The sequence below is a fragment of the Haliotis rubra genome, unplaced genomic scaffold (genome assembly GCF_003918875.1).
Source record: "Haliotis rubra isolate DU_JTF1 unplaced genomic scaffold, ASM391887v1 Scf123, whole genome shotgun sequence".
In the NCBI taxonomy this organism is placed as follows: Eukaryota; Metazoa; Mollusca; class Gastropoda; order Lepetellida; family Haliotidae; genus Haliotis; species Haliotis rubra.
In genome coordinates this window covers 1,472,901-1,486,834 of record NW_025765148.1, presented here as the reverse complement: position 1 = coordinate 1,486,834, position 13,934 = coordinate 1,472,901, and the positions used below count along the sequence as shown (strand labels likewise).

At 40.7% G+C, this 13,934-nt stretch overlaps 1 protein-coding gene across 1 annotated transcript; it reads right to left on the bottom strand.

Moving 5' to 3' along the window:
- Positions 1-396: 396 nt before the first annotated feature.
- Positions 397-13,722, bottom strand: LOC124266077 (cytochrome P450 4F2-like). Its single transcript, XM_046700894.1, is given in 13 exon segments — positions 397-571; positions 1,010-1,075; positions 1,520-1,602; positions 3,817-4,012; positions 4,448-4,577; positions 6,559-6,703; positions 7,992-8,115; positions 9,297-9,359; positions 10,342-10,466; positions 11,060-11,232; positions 12,121-12,229; positions 12,231-12,269; positions 13,455-13,722. Coding segments are annotated over 13 exon segments (1,536 nt in total). The 5' UTR covers positions 13,620-13,722; the 3' UTR covers positions 397-453.
- Between the last annotated feature and the right edge of the window lie 212 nt (positions 13,723-13,934).

Below are 13,934 nucleotides of genomic sequence, written 5' to 3'. Positions count from 1 at the left end.
TTTCATTTGAAAAAACATTCAAAATATAGACCTCTATTGAGTATACATTTTACCAGTTCAAGAAGAACACACCGAAAAAATAAAGTGAGCTGCATTGTTTTCACTTCACACAGACTAGATGATATATAAAAATTATGTTTGGCAGGAGTGAGGCAATCGTTGGTAAATAGTCAGAAATACTTCAGCCAAATCTTTATGCACTGTGATCGAGTCTGGAGCTGAAAAACCAGCCCAGGAAAACAACCAACAGTTCCGTCCTTTAAGAATGGGAGGGGCATCAGGAATGATGACATGCAATTTAAGCCAGGTGACCAACCCCAGAATCACAGACAACCAATCCATCCCGCCTTTAAGAATGGGAGGGGCAGGATTCGGGCACTAAGTAGAAAGTTTGAGAACTTGTAATAACTTCATCTAAAGATGAAGAAAGCTAAGTGACAGCAGTTAATGGTTTTAAGCTTGTGTGACCTTGACCCTGGGTATGGCTTTCATTCGGATTCCGTTCTCGGCTCTCATCACTATGTCCTCCACTTTCCTCACCGTATGGTTCTTGTCCAACTCCAGGCGGAATCTAAATGTGGCACAGAACAGAATTATTTGACTCACTGGCAGGATGGTTAGAAACAGTAAACATAGGGCATTTAATGGGAAGGCAACTCTAGTCTGTATTCTATTGTGATGTGATAGGTAAAATACTTATACTATCAGGCAAGAGTGTTGTGAAGCAAGTCAGTGCTTTGAGATTGCCTGACTTTGGTTGGATTTGAACTGCAGTCATAGGCAGTGAATGGATCTATCTGAAATAGTTTTGTATGGGAATTAGAGTTATATGCCCTTGTTGTATACATGCACATGGTTGGGGGTATATTAGGTGAGGAGATAGGAAGTGTATTTTGAGAGTGAGTGGGGATGTATTTTCAGAGTTGGTTGGGGTGTAGTTTGAAAGTGGATGGGTGGAGGTGTACATGATTGGGTTTCCCCTTCCCGTTGATCAAGCACCAGTACTGACCTGTGTATCACCCTAGCAAGGGCAATCTTCAGCTCGTGCATGGCAAAGTTCTGTCCAATACAGTTCCTGAAACACACAACAATGTCAGCTCCAAGCTTGGGACACAAGCCACACATTTCATTCTCTAGCAAATAGTAAACAGTCCATAAGTTCCTTCTGACTACCATCCTTATTATTGGTGCTGACATGGCTAAGGCCATAATGAATTAATTTATCAGGCTCGTGAAAAAACCCAGACAGAGGACACTTTGCTCTTGTTGAAACAAACAGCTCAATAAGTGTACATTAACTGTTGTTGGATTTGTTTGCGAGTTTGCAGAAACACAAAATGTCAAACTGTTGCCATTACAATACTGAGAACAAACGGTTTAGCACTGACCATATCTTTGGTGCCAGTGAATAACAGAAGAATACTACAATCTTCTTCTGTGGAGTTGGGAAGCATATTTTTAAGCATATACCAGTATATAAGCAATGACATTCTGTTCTAGCTGGCAAAATCTGGTCTACCTTGGTCCAGCGGAGAAAGGTACAAAGCTGTAGGGGTCTCGACTTTCCACATTTTCAGGTGAAAACCTCTCTGGCTGGAACTCCTGAGAAAGACAATGTACAGTTTGATGACAACGTACAGGGGGACTATGGTTGGTATATGGTATATATCACATGTCTTCATACAACACAGGGTGTTTCGTCCATTATTCTTCAACATTGTTCTGTTGGTAACCATAGTAACTACCTGGCATGTGCTTGTGATGCAGTTGTTCAGTGCCAGTAACTCCAGCATGTTATTACATAGTGAAGTAAATGGAGGCTAGGCTACATTGCTATCTAAGCCTTTCCAGTTGAAATAGAGACTGTTTGTACATTGCTGTACAACACAAGTATCAAGCAAGTGATGAACAGAATACAGATTGAGAGGCATATATATGCAGTCCTAATTCCTATTGTACCGTATAAACACTTTCCCAAACTTGTATATATTCTTTATTCTGTGCATCACTCCCTTGATAACAGAGTTAGAACCTACACCTAAACGTCGCTATCACTGTAATAAACAAGTTGTTTATTCTTTATTGTTGTCCGTCCTTACTGCTCCAATTTCTAAATGCCTAACAAAGAAGCCATGTTGTGTACGGTGCTAAGTGACCACCCTTTGGCTGCTTGCGGAACCCTGCGTTCTTAGCTTTGCCTTGGGCTTTATTCTCATAGCTCCCACCTGGAAGTTCGCAAGCTGTACATACCACTATCGCTATATTCCCATAGCTCCCACGTGGAAGTTCGCAAGCTGTACATACCACCATCGTTTTATTCCCATAGCTCCCACGTGGAAGTTCGCAAGCTGTACATACCACCATCGCTTCATTCCCATAGCTCCCACGTGGAAGTTCGCAAGCTGTACATACCACCATCGCTATATTCCCATAGCTCCCACGTGGAAGTTCGCAAGCTGTACACACCACCATCGCTATATTCCCATAGCTCCCATCGGGAAGTTTGCAAGCTGTACATACCACCATCGCTTTATTCCCATAGCTCCCACGTGGAAGTTCGCAAGCTGTACATACCACCATCGCTTTATTCCCATAGCTCCCACGTGGAAGTTAGCAAGCTGTACATACCACCATCGCTTTATTCCCATAGCTCCCACGTGGAAGTACGCAAGCTGTACATACCACCATCGCTATATTCCCATAGTTCCCAGGTGGAAGTTCGCAAGCTGCACATACCACCATCGCTTTATTCCCATAGCTCCCACGTGGAAGTTCGCAAGCTGTACATACCACCATCGCTATATTCCCATAGCTCCCACGTGGAAGTTCGCAAGCTGTACATACCACCATCGCTTTATTCCCATAGCTCCCACGTGGAAGTTCGCAAGCTGTACATACCACCATCGCTATATTCCCATAGCTCCCACGTGCAAGTTCGCAAGCTGTACATACCACCATCGCTTTATTCCCATAGCTCCCACGTGGAAGTTCGCAAGCTGTACATACCACTATCGCTATATTCCCATAGCTCTCACGTGCAAGTTCGCAAGCTGTACATACCACCATCGCTATATTCCCATAGCTCCCACGCGTGAAGTTCGCAAAGCTGTACATACCACCATCGCTTTATTCCCATAGCTCCCACGTGGAAGTTCGCAAACTGTACATACCACCATCGCTATATTTCCATAGCTCCCACGTGGAAGTTCGCAAGTTGTACATACCACCATCGCTATATTCCCATAGCTCCCACGTGGAAGTTCGCAAGCTGTACATACCACCATCGCTTTATTCCCATAGCTCCCACGTGGAAGTTCTTAAGCTGTACATACCACCATCGCTATATTCCCATAGCTCCCACGTGGAAGTTCGCAAGCTGTACATACCACCATCGCTTTATTCCCATAGCTCCCACGTGGAAGTTCGCAAACTGTACATACCACCATCGCTATATTTCCATAGCTCCCACGTGGAAGTTCGCAAGTTGTACATACCATCATCGCTATATTCCCATAGCTCCCACGTGCAAGTTCGCAAGCTGTACATACCACCATCGCTTTATTCCCATAGCTCCCACGTGGAAGTTCGCAAGCTGTACATACCACCATCGCTTTATTCCCATAGCTCCCACGTGGAAGTTCGCAAGCTGTACATACCACCATCGCTTTATTCCCATAGCTCCCATGTGGAAGTTCGCAAGCTGTACATACCACCATCGCTTTATTCCCATAGCTCCCATGTGGAAGTTCGCAAGCTGTACATACCACCATCGCTATCAATAATCTCTATATCATGACTCTAACTAAACATACACACCAACGAGTTGGGCCAGATGATGGGGTTGTGGTGCAAGTTGTAGATAACCACACTGACTATAGTCCCCTTGGGAACTTCCTGGCCATCCACAAGTAGGTGCTGGGTTATCTCCCTTTGTATGAAGGGCACTGGCGTGTGAAGTCGGAGACTCTCCTTCAGACACATGGTGAGGTAGGGCAGGTGTGGAAGATCCTCCCTAGAACACAACACAGACATGTTGCACAGACAACCTGCCTCCTAGTAAACACCGGAAAGAGAGAAATTCAGTCCACTGTGATTCTGAAGCGTTGGGAAATACCACAGATTTTAAATCAGTATGTCAAAAGTACGACAAATTACATCAAACAAAAAGGGAAGTAACTGTCTGGTAAGGGACCAACCATTGTGACGTTGGGGGATGGGTGGTGAAGGGATTTCACCAAATTGTGGAACTGTCAGATGAAATTCAAGAAAAATATAACTATATCTCTGATTGTTGAAAGAAAAGAAAATGTTCTGCCACAAAAAATCTATTGTTGCAAGATGGTTTGAAAGCATAATATATTTAGGCTCAAACAGTAATTTAGAAAAATGTCTAGTTTTTCAGGTAAGGCTGAAATTATATTCAGTCCCCATAAAAATCACCACGTACATCTCAATATCGGTGTTCTGCTTGCGGGACATGAGGTCATCGACCTCTCTGTATACAGCTTCCTGGCACTTCTGGTGTTCCGCAAGTGAGTACAGAGTCCAGGAGAGGGCGCTAGCGGTGGTGTCGTGACCTGAGAATATACAGCATGTACAATGATTGGAAGTTACTTACACACTGATCCAGCAAAGAGCAGTTTAAATACCACAATGCCTCAAACAAATATTCATTATGTTGTTACTGACGAAGACTAGATGTCTTATGCATTGTGAAACCGATGATATGCAAGTGATCAACAGTACACCAAGGTCATAATCATCCTCAGCTTCAAGAGATTGTTGTCGAGGGACCAAATCAATTGTTGACAGAAATGTGATATGACGTCATCCATTGTTGAGGATGACACAGACTGATTACATGACGTCATTAAAACAACATTGTGTGCACACAAGTATGATGATGATAAATGCCACACAACACAACAGAAATACTTCAAAAAGGGAATGTAACTTTTGTCCAAGCTGGAAAATGTCATCATGCGGTTGAGACTTCCTCTTCCATGTGCGCATGTGCAAAATCGAAGTTGCAGGCTCCTAGTTTTAGCGATTTAAAGTTGCCGTTTTTACTGTTTCAGTAGCAAGGTAGTATGTTTATGTTGCTATTTCCACGATTAATAAGGACTTTTCCGCGTTTTTTCTGCACAGTGGGAAAGTTTTGTTTGGTAGGCCTGCTTAAAGGTCACATGCAACCAAAAAATCAAACATAATTAAAACACAATTATCACTTCTTCATGACATATAATATGCATTGCTGATTATGAAAAAACAAATAAACAATATTATAAGCGTATAATCGCAAATCAAAAGTGCAATATTTTGTATTTGGGTTTACCTCCCTCGAAACGAAGCAGCCGGGATACCGAACCCAGTCAGAGCGGGTGGGTGTGCACTCAAGTGTAACGGCTGGTTCATTAGCAGATGCCGCCTTCACGGGTCATTGTGTGTATATATAGAAAGTTGGGTTTTGTAAATACATGCTCATTTTTGTGTATAACATTTTGCAATCAACAGACATCATAACATGTCATGTGTTCAAGTATCACACCTGCCTGTCTGTGTAATTACATAATGTGACAGAGACCGAACTCGGGCCATAAATCAATGCATTTTGTTTATGGTGTATAGCCTGATTGGTGTTAAGTTCAAATTGCATGTGGTCAGTGATCGCAGTTGTGTATTGAATATTGTCATTAGCAGACAGGCAGGCAGACACACTGGTGTCAATAAAACAAGACATTGAGTTTTGTCTGTGACAGCGACATATCTATATCACAGTTAGAAATCGTGTCAACTCTAAATAATGCTTTTAAGTATCGAACTGAGAAAGTGACTCGGTAAGAAGAACGTGTGGTGAAATAGACAAATGAAATTATATAAACAGTTTATTTACTGTCATAACATACAAAAAGCTCGCGCCTGTGAGATATCAACAAAACATTAGGAAACTAGCTCACACCAAAGCCTTCACAGAGTATTCACCAGACAGCCCGCTTCCAAGTTGCGCGAACCTATTTCACCGCGCACGTGCTATGAGCGCAGCCAGCTGTTGAATTAGTGAAACGTTTGAACTCCTATTTCGCGCGTTTTTTTTCATCGCGTTATTTTTCAACTTTATAAGTTGAATTTGCATTTTTGACGCTTTGTTTCGGTAAGTCCATACCGAAAGGTATCAGAATCTGCAAAGTTGTGTTTTACATTGCATGTGACCTTTAAGTGAAGTTTCTCTGTAGGGTTGACATTTCACACTTTTTTCTCAGCAACCTTCTTCTAAGTAGGAAATATATTTATCTGTCCCATGTGAATGGATGTCCCTCTCCTGAAGCTTGGAATTAATGCCATTCATTTGCTCAGTACAGATACTCTATAATTCTACATGTCATTGTTTTTGTGGTTGTTCCCTTAATCAAGACAGGTATCATATTGCCATATCTACATGTCATTGTTTTTGTGGTTGTTCCCTTAATCAAGACAGGTATCATATTGCCATATCTACATGTCATTGTTTTTGTGGTTGTTCCCTTAATCAGGACAGGTATCATATTGCCAAGCTGTCACCTTCAAACAGGAATGTGTCTGTCTCATCTCGGATCTCCTGCGGGGTCAGCCCCTCCCCATCATCGTCTCTGGCGGTCAGCAGGATGTCCAGGAAGTCCATACAGCGCCGTCTCTTAACCAGATCCTGCTCCACTGAGTGGGACAGCTGACAAGGATGTATCTAGTTAGGGCATGTATCTACTCAAGGCATGTATCTAGTCAAGGCATGTATCTAGTCAAGGCATGTATCTAGTTAAGGCATGTATCTAGTCTAGGTATGTATCTAGTCTAGGTGTGTATCTACTTAGGGCATGTATCTAGTCAAGGTATGTATTTAGTCTAGGCATGTATCTAGTCAAGGTATGTATCTAGTCAGGGGATGTATCTAGTCTAGGCATGTATCTAGTCAAGGAATGTGTCTAATAAAGGCATGTATCTAGTCTAGGCATGTATCTAATCAAGGCATGTATCTAGTCTAGGCATGTGTCTAGTCTAGGCATGTATCTAGTCAAGGCATGTATCTAGTCTAGGCATGTATTTATTCTAGGCATGTATCTAGTCTAGACATGTGTCTAGTCTAGGCATGTATCTAGTCAAGGCATGTATCTAGTCTAGGCATGTATCTAGTGTAGGCATGTATCTAGTCTAGGCATGTATCTAGTGTAGGCATGTATCTAGTCAGGGCATGTATCTAGTCTAGGCATGTGTCTAGTCAAGGCATGTATCTAGTCAAGGCATGTATCTAGTCTAGGCATGTATTTATTCTAGGCATGTACCTAGTCTAGACATGTATCTATTCTTGGCATGTGTCTAGTCTAGACATGTATCTAATCAAGGCATGTATCTAGTCTAGGCATGTATCTAGTCTAGGCATGTATCTAATCAAGGCATGTATCTAGTCAAGGCATGTATCTAGTCTAGGCATGTATCTAGTGTAGGCATGTATCTAGTCAGGGCATGTATCTTGTGTAGGCATGTATCTAGTCTAGGCATGTATCTAGTCAGGGCATGTATCTAATCAAGGCATGTATCTAGTAAGGGCATGTATGACTCAAGGCATGTATCTAGTCTAGGCATGTGTCTAGTCAAAGCATGTTTCTAATCTAGACATGTGCCTAGTCTAGGCATGTATCTAGTCAAGACATGCATCTAGCCAAGGGATGCCAGATACTCAACATCTAATGTAGAAGAAAGTATTCTTGTTTTCCTATCTGTTTCTAAAGATACCTACACATTGCAAGTTTTCCCGCACCGTAATATGTTATGTAACAAGATGAGTTAGTAGTCAGTCGGTAAATGTAGTTCCAACTGAAGCTTGTTTTTCAATGGCTTCACTGTTAAACCACTTCAACATGATGCCATTGACATAAAAATATTCAAATACATTGACATATACTTTCCGAGTATAATAATGAAAGGCTGTGCTGTAAATCAAGCAGACAAATGTGAAGTACCAAAGCTCTTCTTCTGTTCTCTATAATGTCCTCTGCCACAGTGTGGACCAGATCACAACACTTCCGGAACTGGCGTCCGCTCGGTGTCAGCATGTAAACCCACTTGTTGTGCAGCCACGGCTTGCTGAAACACCACCAGAAGACAATCTACACATGGCTTGCTGAAACACCACCAGAAGACAATCTACACACGGCTTGCTGAAACACCACCAGAAGACAATCTACACACGGCTTGCTGAAACACCACCAGAAGACAATCTACACACGGCTTGCTGAAACACCACCAGAAGACAATCTACACACGGCTTGCTGAAACACCACCAGAAGACAATCTACACATGGCTTGCTGAAACACCACCAGAAGACAATCTACACACGCTTGCTGAAACACCACCACCAGAAACACACCAAAGACAATCTACACGGCTTGCTGAAACACCACCAGAAGACAATCTACACACGGCTTGCTGAAACACCACCAGAAGACAATCTACACGGGCTTGCTGAAACACCACCAGAAGACAACACACCACCAGAAGACAATCTACACATGGCTTGCTGAAACACCACCAGAAGACAATCTACACATGGCTTGCTGAAACACCACCAGAAGACAATCTACACATGGCTTGCTGAAACACCACCAGAAGACAATCTACACATGGCTTGCTGAAACACCACCAGAAGACAATCTACACATGGCTTGCTGAAACAGTCCAGAAGACAATCTACACACGGCTTGCTGAAACAGTCCAGAAGTTAATTTACACACGACTTGCTGAAACACATACATATGCATGGATTGGATTAAAGAAGTCCAATCTCATTTTGTTTGTTCATGACTTCAGTTAGTTCCAACAATGGGTTAGAATTGGTCTTCTGAAACCCATGCTTGTCCTAAGAGACATCTAACAGGATCGGGTGGTCAGGCTCGCTGACTTGGTTGACACATGTCATCGTATCCCATTTGCGTAAAACTAAATTCACTCAATCACATTGCCTCTTAAATAAGCCTCTTCTAATAAAAACATAATTGTGTAAAAAGCAACTTGTATTTGCTCCTCTTATAACATTTTCCCCTGATTATAGTACTTGTCTTGTCATCACTTATCATAACTTTTCAAAGTAACATTAAACTCACACCCTCGCTGCAATGCATGATAATCAGTTTCACCAAACTGTTGACTGTTAATGTACAACAATGCACACACTTTGTTGAATACAAAAGATGAAAATATAATGTCTCACACCTCGTGTTCTTTACACAATGAACATACATAAGGTACACAGGAAAATGTCACTCACAAGAATCTGTCTGTGGCCAGGTGAGAGAGTGTGTTAACTGCATTCACATAGGGATGATTTGTTCTGAAGTGGAAAATCAAGCATTACAACTATTTCTGGGAAATAAGTATCATAATTATTTTAGTAGATATTTTAATACTAGACACTATACTTTTGATCAAACATGTTGAAAGTTGAAGTACATGGATAGTAGTCTGAGTACTGACTCTATACCATGGGTACATAATACAGATGTTGAACCTCCCAACACAATATCATAGTAGAATATATTCCAATCTTGAAGTTTAAGGGATTTATGGTGATTTGACTGGGTTATAAGGACCTGTTCATTTTTCAACAAACTTCAAAATGAGGATAAGGTAAAAAATTGTGTAACTGTCAAAAGTTGACACTATTTAAACGCGGTAATAATAATCAGATTCTGATTACAGTGTCCAGTGAGCAACTAGTCAGATGGATACTAGGCGCTATATAAATGAATTATTATTACTAAAAATTACATCTGTACATCAAAGACTCTCACCCGATGTTGTAAACAGCCAAGACTCTCACCCGATGTTGTAAACAGCCAAGACTCTCACCCGATGTTGTAAACAGCCAAGACACTCACCCGATGTTGTAAACAGCCAAGACTCTCACCCGATGTTGTAAACAGCCAAGACACTCACCCGATGTTCTAAACATCCAAGACACTCACCCGATGTTGTAAACATCCAAGACTCTGATCCGATGTTCTAAACATCCAAGACAACCATCCGATGTTCTAAACATCCAAGACTCTCATCCGATGTTCTAAACATCGAAGACTCTCACCCAATGTTCTAAACATCCAAGACACTCACCCGATGTTCTAAACATCCAAGACACTCACCCGATGTTCTAAACATCCAAGACCCTAACCGGATGTTCTAAACATCCAAGACACTCACCCGATGTTCTAAACCTCCAAGACACTCATCCGATGTTCTAAACATCCAAGACACTCACCCGATGTTCTAAACATCCAAGACACTCATCCGATGTTCTAAACATCCAAGACACTCACCCGATGTTCTGGCAGTCTGTGTCATAAGAGAAGGCACATTTCAAGATGACATCCAGCGTGAACAGACTGACCTCTGTGAATACTTCAAAATACTTGTCCTGCTGCGAGAACCTGCCCATCTTACTCTGTACAACAGATGATGGCTCTGTTAGTGTTCACTGTGACAAGTGTAAAAGTGTTTAAAAACAATGTACGAAAATCTTAAATCACTGATCCAGATCATATTCTTCCAAAATGAGAATGCCCAGAATCTTCAATGGACAGTGAGTGAGTTATGTTGCAATGAACTTGTGTTGCTGAAGCAAAAGTAGCCTAGTGGTTAAAGTGTTTGCTTGTCATGCTAGAAACCTGGGTTTGATTCCCCATATGGGTACAACATGTGAAACCCACTCCTAGTGTCTCCTTCCATGATATTGCTGGAATATTGCTAAAGGCTGCATAAAACCTCACTCACTCACTCACTCACCAACTCCTTGTTCCATGTTGCCATCCATGTGGGACTGTGGGAAATAAGTTGATCCCAGAGAAACATACGATGGCATTTAACAGAGAGATTAGTCGTTGTGACTTGGTTGATTGAAAGTCATCTTCATTCAAATCATTGGACGCAAACAGAATCCTCACAGGATTGTCTGCCCTTTATTGAATATTTACACCCGCTGCCATACAGCTGGTGTTTTGCAGAGCGCAGTAGTAAACAAGAAAACAAGTTTAGTACCAGAAGGATGTCTACAGCTCTGTTTTTGACAGTGATGTAAGGTCTGAGGACGTCAAAGTGGAAGGCTGGCGTCAACATGCGTCTATTTCTTGCCCACTTGTTTCCCTTGCTCAGCAGCAAACCGTCGCCAACCCATGGACGAATCAGGTTGTAGATCTGTGCAGCTTTTGGCTCTGAAATATTTATGCAAGACAAAGTCAGGAATCTGCTTTGTTCATGATCATCTACCTTTTATCAGAGACTTCTTATCAAACCCAATTTGTAGATGTTGACTCTGAAGTTAGAACTTTCACTTTTCAAAAATTGTGGTTAACATAAAAAATTCAGACACAATTGCAACACAATATTTTTTGGGATAAATCGACAGCATTGTTAGGAGGATAAACATGGTTAAGAAATAACATAAATGACTAGTATAAAAAAACACTGAAGCTAAATCTAAATAAGCGATGGAAAACATTGTACATATATAGATTTTATTTGCTTAAATGGGCTAAAATTATGTATAATTGTATAAAAAACATTGCTGCTGATTACTGGTATATATAGATGGGATGTCTAAGCATTGTGATACTTGCAATGAATATTGCAAAAATCAGCATTTGAACCTGCCAAATTGATGAGTTTGAATATGAAGAGTTTAATCGGAAAATCATGATCTAATGTAGGTTCGATATCTGCTGGTTATGTCACTGTAAGATGACATAATGATGTTGATTTTGTGTATTGTCCTTCACAAGCTCGGTCTGACTGCAAATCTAGTTAAAACATAGATCTCTTATTCTATCCTACAATAGCACAGCCTGTCATGACTAAGGGACACAACTCTGCAAAGTGAAATCCAGCTCTTCAGAAACCTTCTGGAGTTACATGACTATATATAAAAGTACACATGGAAAATGAACTTTCAAAGTCAGTTACCCCACCCCCTTGCCTCAGTCAGATGAGTTCTTGTTTGGCAGATGTAGGTGTGTGTTCGATGGTTCGATGGTGTGTGTTGCTCAAAATACTATGTCTCAAAATATAAACCTTGACTTGGTACATAGAAGGAAATAACCAACCTGATGTTTTCAAGATGGATTTCACCGTATCCGGATGATTGACGACTAGCATGGAAAGAAACGGACCAATCCATGCCAACGAACAAAATGGGAACTCTGTCGTCATTTGCCCGCTGGAACTTCAAGCCCTCCTCATTAGGTCCAGGGAACTGGAAACAAGGCTTTAGGATAAAACACTTCAAGTGTATCATCAAATAAATACTGCAGTTGGGCAATGTGCTGATATATATAATTAAGGTGCTAACTGACCGACTTCAAGACCATTCTGTAGGTACGTACTGTATCACCCATATTGAAGTGCCCACTGACTAAATTCTAGACCTGATTTTAAACACTGTATATACCATCACAGACAGGTGCCAGTCAAACGTCCCAGCTAAAATATATGAGGATTATAATGTCCCAGTTGACAAAATCTATGCATTTAAGGCCAATAAACATATTATACAAACATTTTATTTTATTGTTGTAATTCTTTATAAAAAAACATTAATAACATGCAAATACTAGTCATTGGTATTACAGTGTTGTCTACACAGGAATATTACGTTTGCTCTTATTAGTTTACTAATGAAACATTTATCAGATAGTACTATCTATTATTATATGAAGAATATGGCTGGCATAATAAAAAATAGGCAGTATAAATGATTTGTACATAGTTTCCAGAGTCTTTCTATTGAGGTGACACTTAAAACTTCTCAGACAGTTTATCATGGGGCCAACTTTCTTTGAAATGGTTTCTATATGACTATGACAGAGGCCGTCTCGTTGAAAATGTTATTCCTAGGTGTTTAAGGACTGGCACCTCCGCAATGACAGAGTTATTCATTAGCAATTCTGGAACATTTATCAGAAATATTACTAAATAATATTATATGAGGAATATGATATCGAAGTTGACAAAAACTATGCATCTAAGGCCTTTAAAATACATTGGGGCATTTGACTATAGCTAAGATACATAGCGTTCACTGACATGTCAGTGAACGCCATGTATCTTAGCTAATTTGACTGGGGCAATATGACCAAACTTGGGGCAATTTTAACAAAAATCCGGGGCATTTTGACCAAATTTGCTGGGGCATTTTGTAACTGGGGCGATTTGACTGGCACCCTCACTGACTAGAGATTATGATATCCTAGATTACTCTGCCTCAGTGCATGATTCATATTCGAACTCTGAAATGAATGACTTGATTCAATCTTTCATCAGAACTGAATAAATGAAAAACGATAATAAACATAAATTAGTCAGCCTAAATATTTAACCTTTCTGTGTATCAATCCATTAAATTAAACTTCTTGATTATGAGTAAAAAATGTCCAATTACACGGCCCAGATGCCCCCATATCGGATTTTTCTCATCCTGTGGAAACTTGTTGACAGCTGCGGCGTGTCTCCTGAAGCGGAGAATACTCTGTGTCAACTTGATGGCAGCGTAGATGATGGTGACGAGGAAGCCGATCGAAACTGTTACTGAGAGGAACACTGACATCGTCGGCGCTTTCGGTGTTTTCAAAAGTAATTTAGCTATGTCAACATCCTCGGACTTTGAACAATCTGATTAAGTGTCTAATCGTAAACATTTCGGGTCGTCTGCTAATACTTCCGGGTTATGTTTGAGTAGATTATCTTCAAAACATATGTTGAATAGGCGTTCTAAAACATTTAATATTATTATGGCTGACGATAATTACGATTAAATCTTTGGTTGACATATGATATCAGTGCTATGCATGATTTCACTATATAGAAAAAATATTTTTAGCTGGAAAACATTTAGACTGAATTAATATATATAGAAACAGTT